Raw genomic sequence first — 19,995 nt, forward strand, 5'->3', positions numbered from 1 at the left:
CTCTAGGATCACCACGGAGATTTGATTGTTAGAGCCACCCCCCCCCTCCCTGACTGCCCAGAAACACGCCCCATATACAGGGCAGGCAACACCAACTACACACGCAAGCTTGGTACAACAATTGGACCCCACAAGACTCACTCCCCCACTCACCAAAAAGGCTAAGCAGGGGAGAACTGGCTTGTGGAGAACAGGTGGCTCGTGGACGCCACCTGCTGGTTAGTTAGAGAAAGTGTACTCCACGAAGCTGTAGATCTGATAAATTAGAGATAAGGACTTCAATTGGTCTACGAATCCTAAAAGAACCCTATCAAGTTCAGCAAATGCCACGAGGCCAAAAACAACAGAAAATTATAAAGCATATGAAAAAACCAGACGATATGCATAACCCAAGCCCAAGCACCCAAATCAAAAGACCAGAAGAGACACAGCACCTAGAGCAGCTACTCAAAGACCTAAAGACGAACAATGAGACCATAGTACGGGAGATAAAGGAAATCAAGAAGACCCTAGAAGAGCATAAAGAAGACATTGCAAGACTAAATAAAAAAATGGATGATCTTATGGAAATTAAAGAAACTGTTGACCAAATTAAAAAGATTCTGGACACTCATAGTACAAGACTAGAGGAAGTTGAACAACGAATCAGTGACCTCGAAGATGACAGAATGGAAAATGAAAGCATAAAAGAAAGAATGGGGAAAAAAATTGAAAAAATCGAAATGGACCTCAGGGATATGACTAGATAATATGAAACGTCCAAATATAAGACTCATTGGTGTCCCAGAAGGGGAAGAAAAGGGTAAAGGTCTAGGAAGAGTATTCAAAGAAATTGTTGGGGAAAACTTCCCAAATCTTCTAAACAACATAAATACACAAATCATAAATGCTCAGCGAACTCCAAATAGAATCAATCCAAATAAACCCACTCCAAGACATATACTGATCACACTATCAAACACAGAAGAGAAGGAGCAAGTTCTGAAAGCAGCAAGAGAAAAGCAATTCACCACATACAAAGGAAACAGCATAAGACTAAGTAGTGACTACTCAGCAGCCACCATGGAGGCAAGAAGGCAGTGGCACGATATATTTAAAATTCTGAGTGAGAAAAATTTCCAGCCAAGAATACTTTATCCAGCAATGCTCTCCTTCAAATTTGAGGGAGAGCTTAAATTTTTCACAGACAAACAAATGCTGAGAGAATTTGCTAACAAGAGACCTGCCCTACTGGAGATACTCAAGGGAGCCCTACAGACAGACAAACAAGGAAAGGACAGAGAGACTTGGAGAAAGGTTCAGTACTAAAGAGATTCGGTATGGGTACAATAAAGGATATTAATAGACAGAGGGGAAAAATATGACAAACATAAACCAAAGGATAAGATGGCTGATTCACGAAATGCCTTCACGGTTATAACGTTGAATGTAAATGGATTAAACTCCCCAATTAAAAAATATAGGTTCGCAGAATGGATCAAAAAAAATGAACCATCAATATGTTGCATACAAGAGACTCATCTTAGACACAGGGACACAAAGAAACTGAAAGTGAAAGGATGGAAAAAAATATTTCATGCAAGCTACAGCCAAAAGAAAGCAGGTGTAGCAATATTAATCTCAGATAAAATAGACTTCAAATGCAGGGATGTTTTGAGAGACAAAGAAGGCCACTACGTACTAATAAAAGGGGCAATTCAGCAAGAAGAAATAACAATCGTAAATGTCTATGCACCCAACCAAGGTGCCACAAAATACATGAGAGAAACACTGGCAAAACTAAAGGAAGCAATTGATGTTTCCACAATAATTGTGGGAGACTTCAACACATCACTCTCTCCTATATATAGATCAACCAGACAGAAGACCAATAAGGAAATTGAAAACCTAAACAATCTGATAAATGAATTAGATTTAACAGACATATACAGGACATTACATCCCAAATCACCAGGATACACATACTTTTCTAGTGCTCATGGAACTTTCTCCAGAATAGATCATATGCTGGGACATAAAACAAGCCTCAATAAATTTAAAAAGATTGAAATTATTCAAAGCACATTCTCTGACCACAATGGAATACAATTAGAAGTCAATAACCATCAGAGACTTAGAAAATTCACAAATACCTGGAGGTTAAACAACACACTCCTAAACAATCAGTGGGTTAAAGAAGAAATAGCAAGAGAAATTGCTAAATATATAGAGACGAATGAAAATGAGAACACAACATACCAAAACCTATGGGATGCAGCAAAAGCAGTGCTAAGGGGGAAATTTATAGCACTAAACGCATATATTAAAAAGGAAGAAAGAGCCAAAGTCAAAGAACTAATGGATCAACTGAAGAAGCTAGAAAATGAACAGCAAACCAATCCTAAACCAAGTAGAAGAAAAGAAATAACAAGGATTAAAGCAGAAATAAATGACATAGAGAACAAAAAAACAATAGAGAGGATAAATATCACCAAAAGTTGGTTCTTTGAGAAGATCAACAAGATTGACAAGCCCCTAGCTAGACTGACAAAATCAAAAAGAGAGAAGACCCATATAAACAAAATAATGAATGAAAAAGGTGACATAACTGCAGATCCTGAAGAAATTAAAAAAATTATAAGAGGATACTATGAACAACTGTATGCCAACAAACTGGATAATGTAGAGGAAATGGACAATTTCCTGGAAACATATGAACAACCTAGACTGACCAGAGAAGAAATAGAAGACCTCAACCAACCCATCACAAGCAAAGAGATCCAATCAGTCATCAAAAATCTTCCCACAAATAAATGCCCAGGGCCAGATGGCTTCACAGGGGAATTCTACCAAACTTTCCAGAAAGAACTGACACCAATCTTACTCAAACTCTTTCAAAACATTGAAGAAAATGGAACACTACCTAACTCATTTTATGAAGCTAACATCAATCTAATACCAAAACCAGGCAAAGATGCTACAAAAAAGGAAAACTACCGGCCAATCTCCCTAATGAATATAGATGCAAAAATCCTCAACAAAATACTTGCAAATCGAATCCAAAGACACATTAAAAAAATCATACACCATGACCAAGTGGGGTTTATTCCAGGCATGCAAGGATGGTTCAACATAAGAAAATCAATCAATGTATTACAACACATTAACAAGTCAAAAGGGAAAAATCAATTGATCATCTCAATAGATGCTGAAAAAGCATTTGACAAAATCCAACATCCCTTTTTGATAAAAACACTTCAAAAGGTAGGAATTGAAGGAAACTTCCTCAACATGATAAAGAGCATATATGAAAAACCCACAGCCAGCATAGTACTCAATGGTGAGAGACTGAAAGCCTTCTCTCTAAGATCAGGAACAAGACAAGGATGCCCGCTATCACCACTGTTATTCAACATTGTGCTGGAAGTGCTAGCCAGGGCAATCCGGCAAGACAAAGAAATAAAAGGCATCCAAATTGGAAAAGAAGAAGTAAAACTGTCATTGTTTGCAGATGATATGATCTTATATCTAGAAAACCCTGAGAAATCGACGATACAGCTACTAGAGCTAATAAACAAATTTAGCAAAGTAGCGGGATACAAGATTAATGCACATAAGTCAGTAATGTTTCTGTATGCTAGAAATGAACAAACTGAAGAGATACTCAAGAAACAGATACCATTTTCAATAGCAACTAAAAAAATCAAGTACCTAGGAATAAACTTAACCAAAGATGTAAAAGACCTATACAAAGAAAACTACATAACTCTACTAAAAGAAATAGAAGGGGACCTTAAAAGATGGAAAAATATTCCATGTTCATGGATAGGAAGACTAAATGTCATTAAGATGTCAATTCTACCCAAACTCATCTACAGATTCAATGCAATCCCAATCAAAATTCCAACAACCTACTTTGCAGACTTGGAAAAGCTAGTTATCAAATTTATTTGGAAAGGGAAGATGCCTCGAATTGCTAAAAACACTCTAAAAAAGAAAAACGAAGTGGGAGGACTTACACTCCCTGACTTTGAAGCTTATTATAAAGCCACAGTTGCCAAAACAGCATGGTACTGGCACAAAGATAGACATATAGATCAATGGAATCGAATTGCGAATTCGGAGATAGACCCTCAGATCTATGGCCGACTGATCTTTGATAAGGCCCCCAAAGTCACTGAACTGAGTCATAATGGTCTTTTCAACAAATGGGGCTGGGAGAGTTGGATATCCATATCCAAAAGAATGAAAGAGGACCCCTACCTCACCCCCTACACAAAAATTAACTCAAAATGGACCAAAGATCTCAATATAAAAGAAAGTACCATAAAACTCCTAGAAGATAATGTAGGAAAACATCTTCAAGACCTTGTATTAGGCGGCCACTTCCTAGACTTTACACCCAAAGCACAAGCAACAAAAGAGAAAATAGATAAATGGGAACTCCTCAAGCTTAGAAGTTTCTGCACCTCAAAGGAATTTCTCAAAAAGGTAAAGAGGCAGCCAACTCAATGGGAAAAAATTTTTGGAAACTATGTATCTGACAAAAGACTGATATCTTGCATATATAAAGAAATCCTACAACTCAATGACAATAGTACAGTCGGCCCAATTATAAAATGGGCAAAAGATATGAAAAGACAGTTCTCTGAAGAGGAAATACAAATGGCCAAGAAACACATGAAAAAATGTTCAGCTTCACTAGCTATTAGAGAGATGCAAATTAAGACCACAATGAGATACCATCTAACACCGGTTAGAATGGCTGCCATTAAAGAAACAGGAAACTACAAATGCTGGAGGGGATGTGGAGAAATTGGAACTCTTATTCACTGTTGGTGGGACTGTATAATGGTTCAGCCACTCTGGAAGTCAGTCTGGCAGTTCCTTAGAAAACTAGATATAGAGTTACCATTCGATCCAGCGATTGCACTTCTCGGTATATACCCGGAAGATCGGAAAGCAGTGACACGAACAGATATCTGCATGCCAATGTTCATAGCAGCATTATTCACAATTGCCAAAAGATGGAAACAACCCAAATGTCCTTCAACAGATGAGTGGATAAATAAAATGTGGTATATACACACGATGGAATACTACGCGGCAGTAAGAAGGAACGATCTCGTGAAACATATGACAACATGGATGAACCTTGAGGACATAATGCTAAGCGAAATAAGCCAGGCACAAAAAGAGAAATATTATATGCTACCACTAATGTGAACTTTGAAAAATGTAAAACAAATGGCTTATAATGTAGAATGTAGGGGAACTAGCAATAGAGAGCAATTAAGTAAGGGGGAACAATAATCCAAGAAGAACAGATAAGCTATTTAACGTTCTGGGGATGCCCAGGAATGACTATGGTCTGTTAATTTCTGATGGATATAGTAGGAACAAGTTCACAGAAATGTTGCTATATTAGGTAACTTTCTTGGGGTAAAGTAGGAACATGTTGGAAGTTAAGCAGTTATCTTAGGTTAGTTGTCTTTTTCTTACTCCCTTGTTATGGTCTCTTTGAAATGTTCTTTTATTGTATGTTTGTTTTCTTTTTAACTTTTTTATCATACAGTTGATTTAAAAAAGAAGGGAAAGTTAAAAAAAAAAAAAAAATACAAGAAAAAAAAAAAGATGTAGTGCCCCCTTGAGGAGCCTGTGGAGAATGCAGGGGTATTCGCCTACCCCACCTCCATGGTTGCTAAGATGACCACAGACATAGGGGACTGGTGGTTTGAAGGGTTGGGCCCTCTACCACAGGTTTTACCCTTGGGAAGACGGTTCCTGCAAAGGAGAGGCTAGGCCTCCCTATGGTTGTGCCTAAGAGCCTCCTCCCGAATGCCTCTTTGTTGCTCAGATGTGGCCCTGTCTCTCTAGCTAAGCCAACTTGAAAGGTGAAATCACTGCCCTCCCCCCTACGTGGGATCAGACACCCAGGGGAGTGAATCTCCCTGGCAACGTGGAATATGACTCCCGGGGAGGAATGTAGACCTGGCATCGTGGTACGGAGAACATCTTCTTGACCAAAAGGGGGATGTGAAAGGAAATGAAGTAAGCTTCAGTGGCAGAGAGAATCCAAAAGGAGCCGAGAGGTCACTCTGGTGGGCACTCTTACGCACACTTTAGACAACCCTTTTTAGGTTCTAAAAAATTGGGGTAGCTGGAGGTGGATACCTGAAACTATCAAACTACAACCCAGAACCCATGAATCTTGAAGACAGTTGTATAAAAATGTAGCTTATGAGGGGTGACAAGGGGATTGGGAAAGCCATAAGGACCACACTCCACTTCGTCTAGTTTATGGATGGATGAGTAGAAAAATAGGGGAAGGAAACAGACAAAGGTACCCAGTGTTCTTTTTTACTTCAATTGCTCTTTTTCACTCTAATTATTATTCTTGTTATTCTTGTGTGTGTGCTAATGAAGGTGTCAGGGATTGATTTGGGTGATGAATGTACAACTATGTAATGGTACTGTGAACAATCAAAAGTACGATTTGTTTTGTATGACTGCGTGGTATATGAATATATCTCAATAAAATGAAGATTAAAAAAAAAAAAAAAAAAGCTGAACCCATCACTTTACTTCCTGGTTGTCACACTAGAGCCCTTGTGAACAATGAAGTGGGTAGAGGGCGCCCTTATTAATTGAATAGGCACAACAGGGATAATTTGAGACTATCCCAGAAAAGTTGAGTTGTATGCTTACCCTGTACATAAAATATCTGGCTCAGAGCCTGGAAAGTACCAGGTGCTCAAGATTTTAAGGCCTGGAGAATCTTAAGGTGTTTTGAGAATCCTAAGGAATAGTGTGATGGTATTTTATGAACATAAATGTTATCTATAATAAAGGACAGAAGCCAAATGATTTTAAGATAGTATTTTGAAATGCGGACTTATATGCGTGTTTTTTTTTTTTAAATCCACAATGAGCATTTGAATAATGTAGCTGAAGGAGACACCATTGCTTTCAGTGCCTTTAGCAAACAGGCTAATTAAAATGCACCCTAAATAACCAGATAATCTGGGTTTGTTTTGGGTATGAAAGAGATAGTCTAGTATTTGTGGTTATAATGAATGACTTCTTACAAATAATGGCCTTTAATTCTGCTAACTATAAAATAAATTTTCATGTCAGTTTCATAGGAGCTATTTTTCATTTGTCATATGTGTGTTGTGGGTAATATAGGTTGTGTGATATAAGTTGTCTTAAATTTTAATAAATTTCTTTTAAATGCTTTTTCTTGATCACTTCTATAACATCCACATAAACTTGCATCTGTCATGTTTCAAAGCATATAAGTCCCCTGTGCATATGTGATATTAAGTTTTTATGATTTTGACCTATTTATGAGATAGAGTGGTATGGTAATAGAAGTATTGCCTTTTAGAATCTTCACTTTTGGAATTAGTGACCTGCCATGCTTTCATAGTGAATAAAATTTGACTATTATCTTGGTAAGCTACTTAGATTTTTGTGGGAAGGTCTGAGTCAGGTCATCCTTCTAGAGAGCAGGTGTGATTATTGCAGATTTATCCTACACTGATTTCCTGGGTCCCTTAATACTTCTACCTGTAGGCTTAAAATCTACCATGAGAGTTGTTTTATAGTAGCCTCCCCAGTCTCCCAACTAAGAAGGGCCAAAGTCTACTTTCTCTTACTAGAAGGAAGGGCAGACAAGACTTAAAAAGCAATTGAGATTTTGCCACAGGATTGAACTGAAATATCCATTCAATCCCTGCATTTTCTGTAAAGAAATGAGGGAGGAATCCTTGAAGTATGCAACAGTCAGTACCCTCAGCCCCTCCCCAACCTCCCAGCTTTAAGGATCTGAATAAATATGAAACAGTTGAAAAGATGGTGGCATAAGACACTCCAGTGTGCCTTTACCCCACAGAATCTTTCAGCAATTAGTAAAAACTGGCAGAGCCATCTTCCTCAAAGCTCGAGAAAACGGTTAAAGGGTTGCAGTAACTGGGCAAGTGCTGAATGAAGAAAACACAGCTTTAAAAACAGTAGGTGAAGCTAATGGTGCCCTTGCTACCTCCTCCCACACTCCCTCCCCAGTGTGGTGTGACGGCAGCCTGTGCTCGCATTGTGGATTCCCTTGGTCCACTTCTGGAGAGAGCAGAGTAACCCCTGTGCACATACTGAGTTATCTGTATGTCCTGCCAGCCAGTCAGGTGGCAGCCTGAAATACTGAACCAGGAAGCATCTTGGGCTTGCCCTCTAAAACTTGTCCTGCAGGCAGAAGCAGCTTGCCACAGCTAAAGCAGTGTAAGAAACAATGAACTCAAAGCAACCTGGGGCAAAAGATTACGTGCTTTAAGTTATATGATAGAGAAACCATAAGGGAAAGAAAGTCTGTTTCATAGGGAGCAGAGGGAACATTCAGATTCCTGTGAATGGAGGGAATTCCTAAGGCCATAAGTAAGCACAGGCCCAGGACAAGACCAGGCTCAGAACTAAGACAGGAGAGGGCCCTGTACTTCACATTCACCTCAGGCTGATCTTGATAGAAGGGCTAAACTCTGAATGAGAGCACTAGTCAATGCAGAGCCAATTTGTAAAGACTCTGAAAGGTGTCTGTTTGTTTGTTTTTTGCATTTGCTTGTTTGTTTGTGTTAGCTCTCTTGGCACTCAAGGAAATCTCTGTCATATCACCAGCTGTATACATTCTTAAGGAACAGGCAGCTAAGAGACAAAATCCCAGGATAAATATTTTAAACTATTAAAATATACTGTGTGCAATAAAACATTGCAAGACAAACAAATAAACAGGAAATGATAGCCAAAAGGAACAAGATAAAAATCCAGAAACTATCAAGGAAGAAGACCATAATTTGGAAATACTGGACAAAGACTTAAAAAAAAAATTCTCAGTATGCTCAAGGAGATAAAGGAAAACACAGACCATGAACTAAAGGATATCAGGAAAACAATGAATGATATGAGAATCTCAGTAAGGAGATAGAAAATTTTAAAAGGAACCAAAGAGAGACACTGGAATTGAAGACCACTACATGAAAAACTTCCTAAAAGGTTTCAACAGGAGAGTGGAGCTGTCAGAAGAAAGAATCAATGAACTCAAAAGAAAAGACAATTGAAATGATTCAGATATGAGCAGAAAGAAAAAAGAATTTTAAAAAGTGAACAGAGCCTAAGAGACCTGTGGGATACCATCAAGCATCCTAATATATGTATTATGGGAGTCACAGAAGGAAATGAAAGAGAGAAAGGGGCAGAAGGAATATTCAAAGAAATAATGACAGGAAGCTTCCCAAATTTAATGAAAGAGATGAATATGCACAGTTAAGGAACTCAGTGAACTCCAAACAGGATAAACTCAAAGAGAACCATACCCAGACATATAGTATTCAGACCATCAAATGCCAAGGAAAGGAGAGAGTTCTGAAAACTGTAAGAGAAAACCCACATGTTTTATATAAGAGAGTACCAATTCAATTAAGTGCCGATTTCTCATCAGAAACCATGGAGTAAGAAGGCAGTGGAATGAAATATTTAAAGTGCTAAAAGAAAACAACTGTCAAACAAGAATTTTATATCCAGCAAGTTTTTATTTCAAAAATGAGAGACATTCCTCATACCTAAGACATACTTAAGACATTCCTAGGTAAACAAAAGCTGAGGGAGTTTGTCACCACTAGATCTGCCCTACATGCAATGCTAAAAGGAATTCTTCAGACTGAAAGGAAGGACACCAGACAGTGGATTGAAGCAGAACGAGAAAATAAACACCTCCAGTAAAGGTAACCATATGGGTGATTACAAATGCCAGTAATGCTGTATTGTATTTTTGGTACATAGGATCACTTTTTACTTATTACAGGTGCTAAAATGCAAATCCATAAAATAGTAATGATGAATCTTGGTTTTGGACATACAATGTGTAAAGATATAATTTGTAGCAAGTACAACAAAAAGGTAGGGGGTGGAACTGATATAGGAACAGTGTATGTATATGCTATTAAAATTAAGTTGATATCAAAACAAAGATGATTGTTACAGATTTAGGATGTTAAATTTTAGGCCCATGGTAGTCACAAAGAAAATATATGAAAAATATATCCAGAAAGAAACAGAAAGTGACTCAAAATGGTACAATATAAAAAGTCAAGTAAATAGGAAAGTAGGCACTAATGGAAGAATTGAGGGGCAAAAAAGGTATAAGCTTACAAAGACCAAATAGCAAAATGGCAGAAGAAAGTCCTGCCTTATCAGTAGTTACTTTAAACGTAAATGGATTAAATTCTCCAGTCAAAAGGCAGAGATAGGCAGAATGGATAAAAAAGTATGACTCAAATATATCCTGTTTACAAGAGACTCACCTTAAACTCAAAGACACAAAGTAGGTTGAAAGTGAAAGGGTGGGAAAAAATATACCATGTAACCCAAAGAGAGCTGGGGTAGCTATACTAATATCAGATAATATAGACTTTAAGTCTAAAACTGCATGAGGGACAATTCAACAAAAAGACATAACAATTATCAATATATATGCACCTGTTGGTCAAGCCCCAAAACACATGAAGCAATATTGATAGATTTGAAGAGAGAAAGACAGTTTTACATTAATAGTAGGAGACCTCAGTACTTTACTATAATGTATAGAACATCTAGACAGAAGATCAATAAGGAATTAGAAGACTTGAATGATACTCTAAACTAGCTAGATCTAACAGACATATGTAGAACACTTTACCCAACAACAGCAGAATACACATTCTTGTCTAGTGCATATGGATCGTTTTCCAGGATAGAGCATATGTTAGGTCACAAAACAAATCTCAATAATTTTAAAAATACTGAAATAGTACAGTATATCTTCTCTGACCACAATGTAGTGAAACTAGAAATCTCTAATGAGGGAGAACGGAAAATTCACAAATATGTGGAAATTAAACAATGCATTCTTTTTTTAATATTGCCTTTGTTACATTTAATGGAAGCATATTACAGTGTTACTGTTGACCATAGACTCATTTGCTTTAAACAATGCGTTCTTAAACAACCAGTGGATCAAAGAAGAAATCATAAGGGAAATTAGGAAATATCTTGAGGTGAATGAAAGTGAAAATATAACATACCAAAATTTATGGACTGCAACAAAGGCAGTGCTGAGAGGGAAATTTATATCTCTAAATGCTTATATTAGAAAAGAAGAAAGATCTCAGGTCACAAACATAACCTCACAACTGGAGGATCTAGAGAAAGAAGAGCAAACTAAATTCAAAGCAAGCAGATGGAAGAAAATAAATTTTAGAGCAGAGATAAATGAAATAGAGAATCAAAAAACAATAGGATCAAAGAAACCAAAAGTTGGTTCTTTGAAAAACATCCATAAAATAGATAAACCTTTAGCTAGACTGACAAAGGGGAAAAAAAAAAAAAAAGATGTCACAAATAACCAAAATAAGAATTGAAAGAAGGAACGTTAGTGACCTCACTGAAATAAAAAGGATTATAAGAGGATACTATGAACAACTGTTTGGCAACAAATTAGATAACCTACATGAAATGGACAAATTCCTAGAAACACATAAACTACCTACAGTGACTCAAGAAGAAATAGAAGATCTCAACATTCTAATAACTATTAAAGAGATTGAATCAGATATCCAAAATCTCCCAACAAAGAAAAGCCTAGGACTGGATGGCTTCATTGGTGAATTTTACCCAACACTTCAAGATTTGGTTTGAGCAAGATTACAAGACAAACAAAGAACAGGAAATGATAGCTCATGCAGAAAACAAAATGAAATTCCAGAAACAATCAATGAAGACTGACATTCCACGAAGAATTAATACCAATCCTGCTCAAACTCTTCCAGAAAATTGAAGAGGAAGGAACACTTCCTAACTTCTTTTATGAGCTGAGACCAACATCACCCTAATACGAAAGCCAGATAAAGATACTACAAGAAAAGAAAGTTATGGCCTAGTACCCCATATAAATATAGTCATAAAAGCCCTAAAGAAATACTAACAAACCGTATCCAACAGCACATTAAAAGAATTATTCACCATGATCCAGTGGGATTTATCTCAGGTATTCAAAAGTGGTTCAACATAAGAAAATCCATTAATATAATATAGTGCATTAATAGAATGAAGGGGAAAAAAACCCACATGATCATCTCAGTTGATGCTGAAAAGGTATGACAAAATCCAGCATCCCTTCTTCATAAAAACACTTTGAAAACTAGGAATAGAAGGAAACTTCCTCAACATGATAAAAGGGTGTATGAAAAACTCACAGCTCACGTTGTACTCAATGGTGAAAAACTGAAAGCTCTCCCTCTAAGATCAGTAACAAGACAAGGATGCCCAATCTCACCACTTCTATTCAGCACTGCACTGGAAGTTCTAACCTGAGCAATTAGACGAGAAAAAGAAATAAAAGACATGCAGGTTTGAAAGGAAGAAGTAAATGCTTCCCTATTTGCAGAAGACATCATCATATATAGTAAATTCTGGAAAATCTACAACAAGGCTACCAGAGCTAATAAAAGAATTCAGCAAAGTGGTAGGGGTACAAGATCAACATGAAGAAATCAGTAATATAATGGGGAAAGACTGTGGGCTTGATTCATTGAGAGAAATGTTTGGTAATAAGTTTGGTTATTGCTTTATGATTATTTTAAGATTAAGCTATGCAACCACCAGCAGTGTTTTATTTTTTATAAAGACATTTTGGGAAGTTTAAAAATCATTATTAAAGACTTCTTTATATGCTTCCCAGAGCAAAATGGCCTCTGCCACAGAATACAGGTAATAAGGCTGTGTTAGGAATTGTGTACAGTTCTTGGAATAGTGGCTATTGACCTTATAAAGGAGCAGCAGTGGCCACATGAGTCCAGCCAGAGTCTGAAGCAGCCATTGGTGGGAAGGGTGTTTCTAGCCATGCAGATCTCCTTTCTGATCCTGGACACGTGTTTCTAGAGGCAGCCAGTGAAGAGTTCCACAATTTTATGACCCTTGGCTGCCATCCCAATAACAAGTCATAAGCCACCCTCTTCCCCTCTGTAAAATTCCGCTCTGTACCCTAGCCCTTCTACCATAATCTTCTTGGAGCAGTGAAAATTGAGAATAGATTCTCACCTCCTCTGTGTTAGCATATTTCTTCCTCTACCACTTTCCGTAAGTACTTAAGGATCTGGGAGTAAGGGGCAAGATAGATAATGAAGGATGAAGAAAATGCTTATTTTGCTTTGCATCCTCAGTGGGAAAGTTTTTGAAAGGCAAGAAATTGGTAATTTGTGTATGACAAGATGGATATTTAATAGTAATGAATATAGAATAACCATTCTCTGTGTTATTATAAAATTAGGGGGAGGTTGATTTGAACACAGAAAGCAGTAGGAAGAAACAGGTAAAGTATAGATTGAGAATAAGCAAGTTAATAGTCTTATGAGGCAGAATAATGTATGCAGAAGTGAACTCATTACACAGGTTGGAGTTGAGGATCCAGATAAGAAGGGAATCCTTTGGCCCAATGGGGTGAGGGTACAGGTGGGGTTCAGAGCAGGTGTTGGGTGGTAGACAGGCTGGGACTACCTCTGGGAAGTCAGACCATGTCCAGGCTGAAGTGCAGATGGAACACAACAGTTGACCCCAAGACCAGAGCTGCCTAGTTTCTGCCTTGGTTTAAATTATTAGTCTTGGTTTGAGTGGATGAGTGTTGGCAGGTATTTCTCTAATCTGCAGGGTGAGGCCAGTTTCTGTCAGTGCATGTGAGTGGTGGTTGTTCCATAGCCAGAGAACTTAAGTCTTCTGGAGGCCTGACCAGCTAGAATGCTTTATTCCATCAACTGAGCATCTACTATGTATAATAAACTTGGTTTAATACTGGGGAAAACACAAAGAAGTATGAAGTAGGTCTCACCCTTAGAATATAGCCTAATGATAGAAACATAACCTAAATGTGTAGAGAGTTAAACAGCCCAAATGATAAATAATTCAATTCAACAATACAAGAGATTTTACAAGGCAGAAACAGTTTGCAGCCAAATGGGCTGAACATGTGGTAAGCGCCATAGGAATGGAGAGTTGAGAATGATCACTGTGGGTTGGAACAGTCCAGTGGGAGGGATCTGAACTGGCTAGGCTTTGGATAAGTTGAGAGAAGTGTTGAAGGCATGTCAGATGGCAAATGATGTAAGAATGTAGAAGCAAAGATAGACCAACTTAATTAGGAGTTGAGGGTGAATTGAAGACAAGGCAAATTGGGATCATGATGTGAAGGTGTTAAGGAGTAATCAACCTTATCTTCTAGAACCTAGGGAGTCATTGAAAATTTTTGGATGGAGGAGTGGTGATGCTCAGAGATGTTTTATGAAGATTAATCTACTGACTTCATATAGGCTAATTAGAGGGAGAAAATGTGCTTGGGTAGAATAGATGTCTAGATTTGCTTTAAACCTACTAGAAAGTGAAAGTGGCAGCAAGAACAGAAATGAAGAGATGACTGCAAGAGGTATTTTGGAGGAAAGAGAAATTAATAAGACTCAGCACATTTTTGTCCATGGAGGCAAAGAATAATAATCAAGGGTAAATCTACTGTTTTGGAACCAGGATACAAGAATATTTTGTGACATAAATGGGGATACTAGGATGGAGGTTGGGATGGCTAGATTTTTGGGAAAACATAAGGAATGCAACTTTGGAAGATTTTATTTGATGTTGTAGCAGGAAGCATAAATCTACGTATGAGTGAGGGAACTGGCCTCTGATAGACATGTGAGTGTCACATGCATATAGATGACAGGTGAGACTGTCTGAATGGATATATCTTCCAGAGGGTAGAGAGAGTCAGAACATTGGAAATGCCAGCATTTTAAAAGAGGAAGAGGAAAAGGAACCACCAGAGCACAAAGTGTGCAATCAGATAAGGGAGGAGGAGGTTACAGATTGCAATAAGCCCAGATGAGGCTTCAAGAAGGAAGTCGTGGTAAGCATTATCAGATGTTGCAGAGAGGTCAAGGAGAATAGGGACTAAAAAAAGGCCATTGAATTAGGCAATTAGGAAGTCATTTACCTTTAAGAACGTAATCCTCTAGTGTGTGTATGGGGTGGGGGCAGGGTTGATTAAGGAATCAGCATTGAAGAAAAGAAAGCATAAACCATTGATCAGAAGTGAGAAGGAAAGAATTAACAGCGTGTAAAATGTGGTTGTTACTTCTCTTAACCTTCCAAGTTGAGAGTTTGCATGTTCACACACATGTGAAAGTAGAAGAAAAAGATTGTCATTGATTCGTTCAGCAAAAATTAAGTACCTACTAAGGACTTAGATGCATTTAACAGGGAGAAATTGAACCTTGCAAGAGAAAGAGAAGACAGTGGAGGAGGGAGGATTGGAGAGAAAATGGGAGAAGATGGAACAAGAAAATAGGTGGAACTTTGGTGTTGGAAAGGACAGACACCTTTTCCTCTGAGACTGGAGAGACAGAAGAGAGGATGGAAGATAGATGCAGATTTAGGAATGCTTTGAAATGAAGAAGAGAATAAGGGTGAAAAGCATGGCTGCTGACCTCAGGCTTCTGGACAGAGTGGAAAGTGGGTCAACTTCCGAAAGGATGGGCTAGGGTGGTAGGCAGGTTGAAAAGGAAGGTGTTAAATAACCACTCTGGGTGATGCTAGGGGTCAGAGAGATGTGAATACCAGAATGCAGTAGCATATCTGCTTGATAGAACCCCCTTGGGCTTCTATAAGAAATGTTTATTGACAGCAGCTTAGAAGATAGGCAGTATTTGTTTCCCCTTTTACCTTTAAAAATTCTTTCTCCGTCAACTTGTTTTTCCTTAGTACATTTTCTATGGATTTTTGTTTGTTTGTTTCCAGCATCACCATAATTATAAATTGTATAACTATTCCAGAGTTACAGTCTTACAGATTTCTGAGGTTATCTAAATTTTGGATGAGATAATTGGCATGAAATGATAGTACTTTCTAGAGAAATGCATTGATATATGAATTTAGGAAAAATAAAAGTGAGTGAACAGAGTCCATGAATTGTGCTACCTGCTCCTTCTAAAAAAAGGCTGATGTAACTATTGCCTTAGTTTCCTAGCTGCTAAAACAAATACCATGCAGTTGTTTGGCTTAGCAACAGGAATTTTTTGGTTCATGGTTTCAGAGACTAGAAGGCTTGCTTCCTCCTGGATCCGTATCTCCTGGCTGGCTGGCAATCTTTGGGGTTTCTTGGCTCTTCTGCCACATGGCAATGCAAATGGTGGTGTCTTCTTTCTCTTCTGGGTTCCATTGACTTCCAGTTTCTTGCTTCTCCTGTGACTTCTTCTGTGTCCAGTTTCCTTTGTCTATAAGGACTTCAGCCATATTGGATTAAGGCCCACCCTCATTCAGTTTGGGCACACCTTAAGTAATAACATCTTTAATGGTCCTATTTAAAAATGGTTCACACCACAGGAGCACGGGTTGGGAACTGAATGTGCCTTTTATTGGAGGGCATGATTCAGTCCACGGGGGTCATGATTCAATCCCCAACAGTTATCTAATTGAAAAAGTCAGACCAACAGCTGATCCACTCAACCCTGCAGAATTCATTCAAGACGACAGGGGTAAGTATGGTATATCTAGAAGCCACCAAATCATGAGAGACTTGGTGACTAGGCCTGTGTGGAAACATGTTTCCTAAAAAGAATGAAACTGACAGTGATGGTCTGTAACAAGGCTGAGCTGTGAGGGACGACTAAGTACCTACTAGTGAACAGGGCCAGCTGATCTAGTCTTCAGTCTTAGCAGGAGGCAACTTAGTGAGAATAGAGGAAGAATCAGTTTGTCATAAATTAGTATTTATCCAAAAAGAAAATGGTCAGCTAAGTCCTGATATTCTAATTCTGTCTCTGAATCTTGGCTCTACTCTGAGTCTCCTACCTTCTTAATGGTGGCAGGGAGGGATCACTTTCCCACAAACTGGGTGACCAGAATATGCTTCTGGATGGAATAAATTCACTTTCCCAACCTTGTTTTTAAGTGGGAGGAAAATATTCTACATGACTCACCCAAGCCACTAATCAAAACTGAAATGGATCTGCTGAGTTTATTTATGCCATGTTGACTTGAAAAATGTTTATATTTCCTTTTTTCTTGCAGGTATGGCCTCACATGTGCAAGTTTTCTCCCCTCACACCCTTCAATCAAGTGCCTTCTGTAGTGTGAAGAAACTGAAAGTAGAGCCGAGTTCCAACTGGGACATGACTGGGTACGGCTCCCACAGCAAAGTCTATAGCCAGAGCAAGAACATACCACCTTCTCAGCCAGCCACCACAACCGTCAGCACCTCCTTGCCGATCCCAAACCCAAGCCTACCTTACGAGCAGACCATCATCTTCCCAGGAAGCACCGGGCATATAGTCGTAACATCAGCAAGTAGCACTTCTGTCACTGGGCAGGTCCTTGGTGGACCCCATAACCTAATGCGTCGAAGCACCGTGAGCCTTCTTGATACCTACCAAAAATGTGGACTCAAGCGTAAGAGTGAGGAGATTGAGAACACAAGCAGCGTGCAGATCATCGAAGAGCATCCACCCATGATTCAGAATAATGCAAGCGGGGCCACTGTAGCCACTGCCACCACATCGACTGCCACCTCCAAAAACAGTGGCTCCAACAGTGAAGGTGATTATCAGCTAGTCCAGCATGAGGTGCTGTGCTCCATGACCAACACGTATGAAGTTTTAGAGTTTCTGGGCCGAGGAACATTTGGGCAAGTGGTCAAGTGCTGGAAACGGGGCACCAATGAAATTGTGGCCATCAAGATCCTGAAGAACCACCCATCATATGCCCGACAAGGTCAGATTGAAGTGAGCATCCTGGCCCGGTTGAGCACAGAGAGTGCTGATGACTACAACTTTGTCCGGGCCTATGAGTGCTTCCAGCATAAGAATCATACGTGCTTGGTCTTTGAGATGTTGGAGCAGAACCTCTATGATTTTCTGAAGCAGAACAAGTTTAGCCCCTTGCCTCTCAAGTACATTCGTCCCGTCCTCCAGCAGGTAGCCACAGCCCTGATGAAACTAAAAAGCCTCGGTCTTATCCATGCTGACCTCAAACCAGAAAACATCATGCTGGTAGATCCATCTAGACAACCGTACAGAGTAAAGGTCATCGACTTTGGTTCGGCCAGTCACGTGTCAAAGGCTGTGTGTTCCACCTACTTGCAGTCCAGATATTACAGGTAAGACCATGTGCACTGAGACAGTCAGGAGGTGCTGAAGGCCTTATTGGCATTCACGGTGAATGTGCAATATCAGTCACTGTGGGGGAGATAAAATGACAAGTCTACTGTGTACTGCCCTTAAATGGTTTTGATTTAGTTGGGAAATTAGGGCATGTGTGCACATTCAAATGACAATTAGAAGCCATGAAAGTATGGAGCCAAGTAAGATTCTTAGTATAAGTGTCCAGAGTTGGAAGAGATCATGAGAGCCAGGATGAAGATCAGAGGCATCCCAAGGGAGTTAGCTTTTCATGGTGGAATAAGATCCCACGGGTAGAGGAGAGGGGATCTGCATAACTGAGGCCACCCCAGCGGGAATGTGGGAAACAGGGAGGACTCCAGCCTGGCCAGAACAGAGAATTTGGGAATAGTGGGCAAAGTGATTGAAAGGATAGGTTGGAACCAGGCTGAGGAGTTGGAACCACATCCTTAAACACTGAGCAAGCACCGAGGGATTTTGAACAGTAAGGAGTAATAGGATGAAAATGATGTATTTAAAAGATTAGTTCTACATCCATGCAAAAGATGGGTGGAAGAAGTGGCAGACTCGAGTCAAGGAGGCCAATCTGCTTGCTCCTTTGGTGAGATAAACTTCAAGTTTTGAGCGAGGATGACGGAAGAATTATATGATAGGGAACTATGAAGTATTCACTCATTCTAAAAGTATTTATTGCACTTCTAACATGTATCATGCCCAGTGTTAAGTACAGGGATATAGCCAGGATAGGATAAACAAGGCCCTTACCTTTCTGAAGTCTCAGCATACTGGTCTCAGCTGTGGCTACCCATTAGCGTCACCTGGGGAGCTTTGCAGACTACCTTATTTGGGACCCAATCAACTCAAACTGAATCAAAATCTCCAGGGGTGGGCTCTAGGTGAGAGCTTTATATTTTTAATTTTATTGTGATAAAATATATAACAAAATTTGCCACTTTAAGTGTACAAGACAGTGGCACTCATTACATTCCCAGTGTTGTGCAGCCATCACCCAGCAAGAGTGTTTTTTCACAGCTTTCCAGTTGTGCAGCCAGGGTTGAGAACCGCTGCTTGGTGGAATAGGGGATAAGAGAAAACCTGGAGTTGATGCCTGATTCCTCTGCTCACCAGCTGTGTAGCTTGGGCAAGATGCTTCATTTCTCCAAGCCCATTTCCTCAACGGGGAAAAGGCTTCCTCAGCCTCGTGGGGTTGTTGGACAGAAGGAATGGTCCAGTCCAGTGATGCACCTTCAGGGCTTTGCGCAGTGTCCAATACATGGTAGACACACAGCTGGTTGGTAGAGATAGAAAGCAAGTGAGGAGATAGAAACGGGTTGTATTTGGGGTACTGCTGTACAGTCCAGTGAAAATGGAAGTTGCTAAGAAACTGAACCACAATGCCTAGGAGAAGAGAGCACTGACACACAGGTGGGAGGATAACAGGTAGACAGTAGAACCCGAATCCTGAGACCTTCTGCCGTGACACTCCCGACCGTGGATGTGCTTTCCCCACACTTCCTTCAGGGTCACCAAGCACCCCTGGGGAAATGTGGACACCCTGTCCTGTCACAGTTTTCTGAGACCGACCTCACTGGCCTCCCCTATGCTTGGCCCCTCTGAATCTCCTACCAGCGGTCCCCGTGGCACCTCTGCTAATCTCACGCCCTTCAAGTCTCTCACAGCTGTGCTCCTCCATCCCCTCCCGCAGCCTGCCGGGTCTCAGCAGATAACCTCACACTCTCCTGCCCTGGGGACTCTGTGGTCACACGGCTCCTGTCCC

The 19,995-nt window shown here is 39.6% G+C and overlaps 1 protein-coding gene across 10 annotated transcripts in view; it reads left to right on the top strand.

Annotated features, from left to right (window-relative positions):
• HIPK2 (homeodomain interacting protein kinase 2) overlaps positions 1-19,995 on the top strand; it is a 203,237-nt gene that overhangs the window by 51,502 nt on the left and 131,740 nt on the right. For all 10 annotated transcript variants that reach the window (XM_037836038.1, XM_037836041.1, XM_037836043.1 and 7 more), the window contains one exon: positions 17,113-18,196. In XM_037836038.1, coding sequence (XP_037691966.1) covers positions 17,113-18,196 — 1,084 coding nt within the window. The remainder of the gene's footprint in view (positions 1-17,112; positions 18,197-19,995) is intronic.

Source organism: Choloepus didactylus, chromosome 5 (genome assembly GCF_015220235.1).
Source record: "Choloepus didactylus isolate mChoDid1 chromosome 5, mChoDid1.pri, whole genome shotgun sequence".
In the NCBI taxonomy this organism is placed as follows: Eukaryota; Metazoa; Chordata; class Mammalia; order Pilosa; family Megalonychidae; genus Choloepus; species Choloepus didactylus.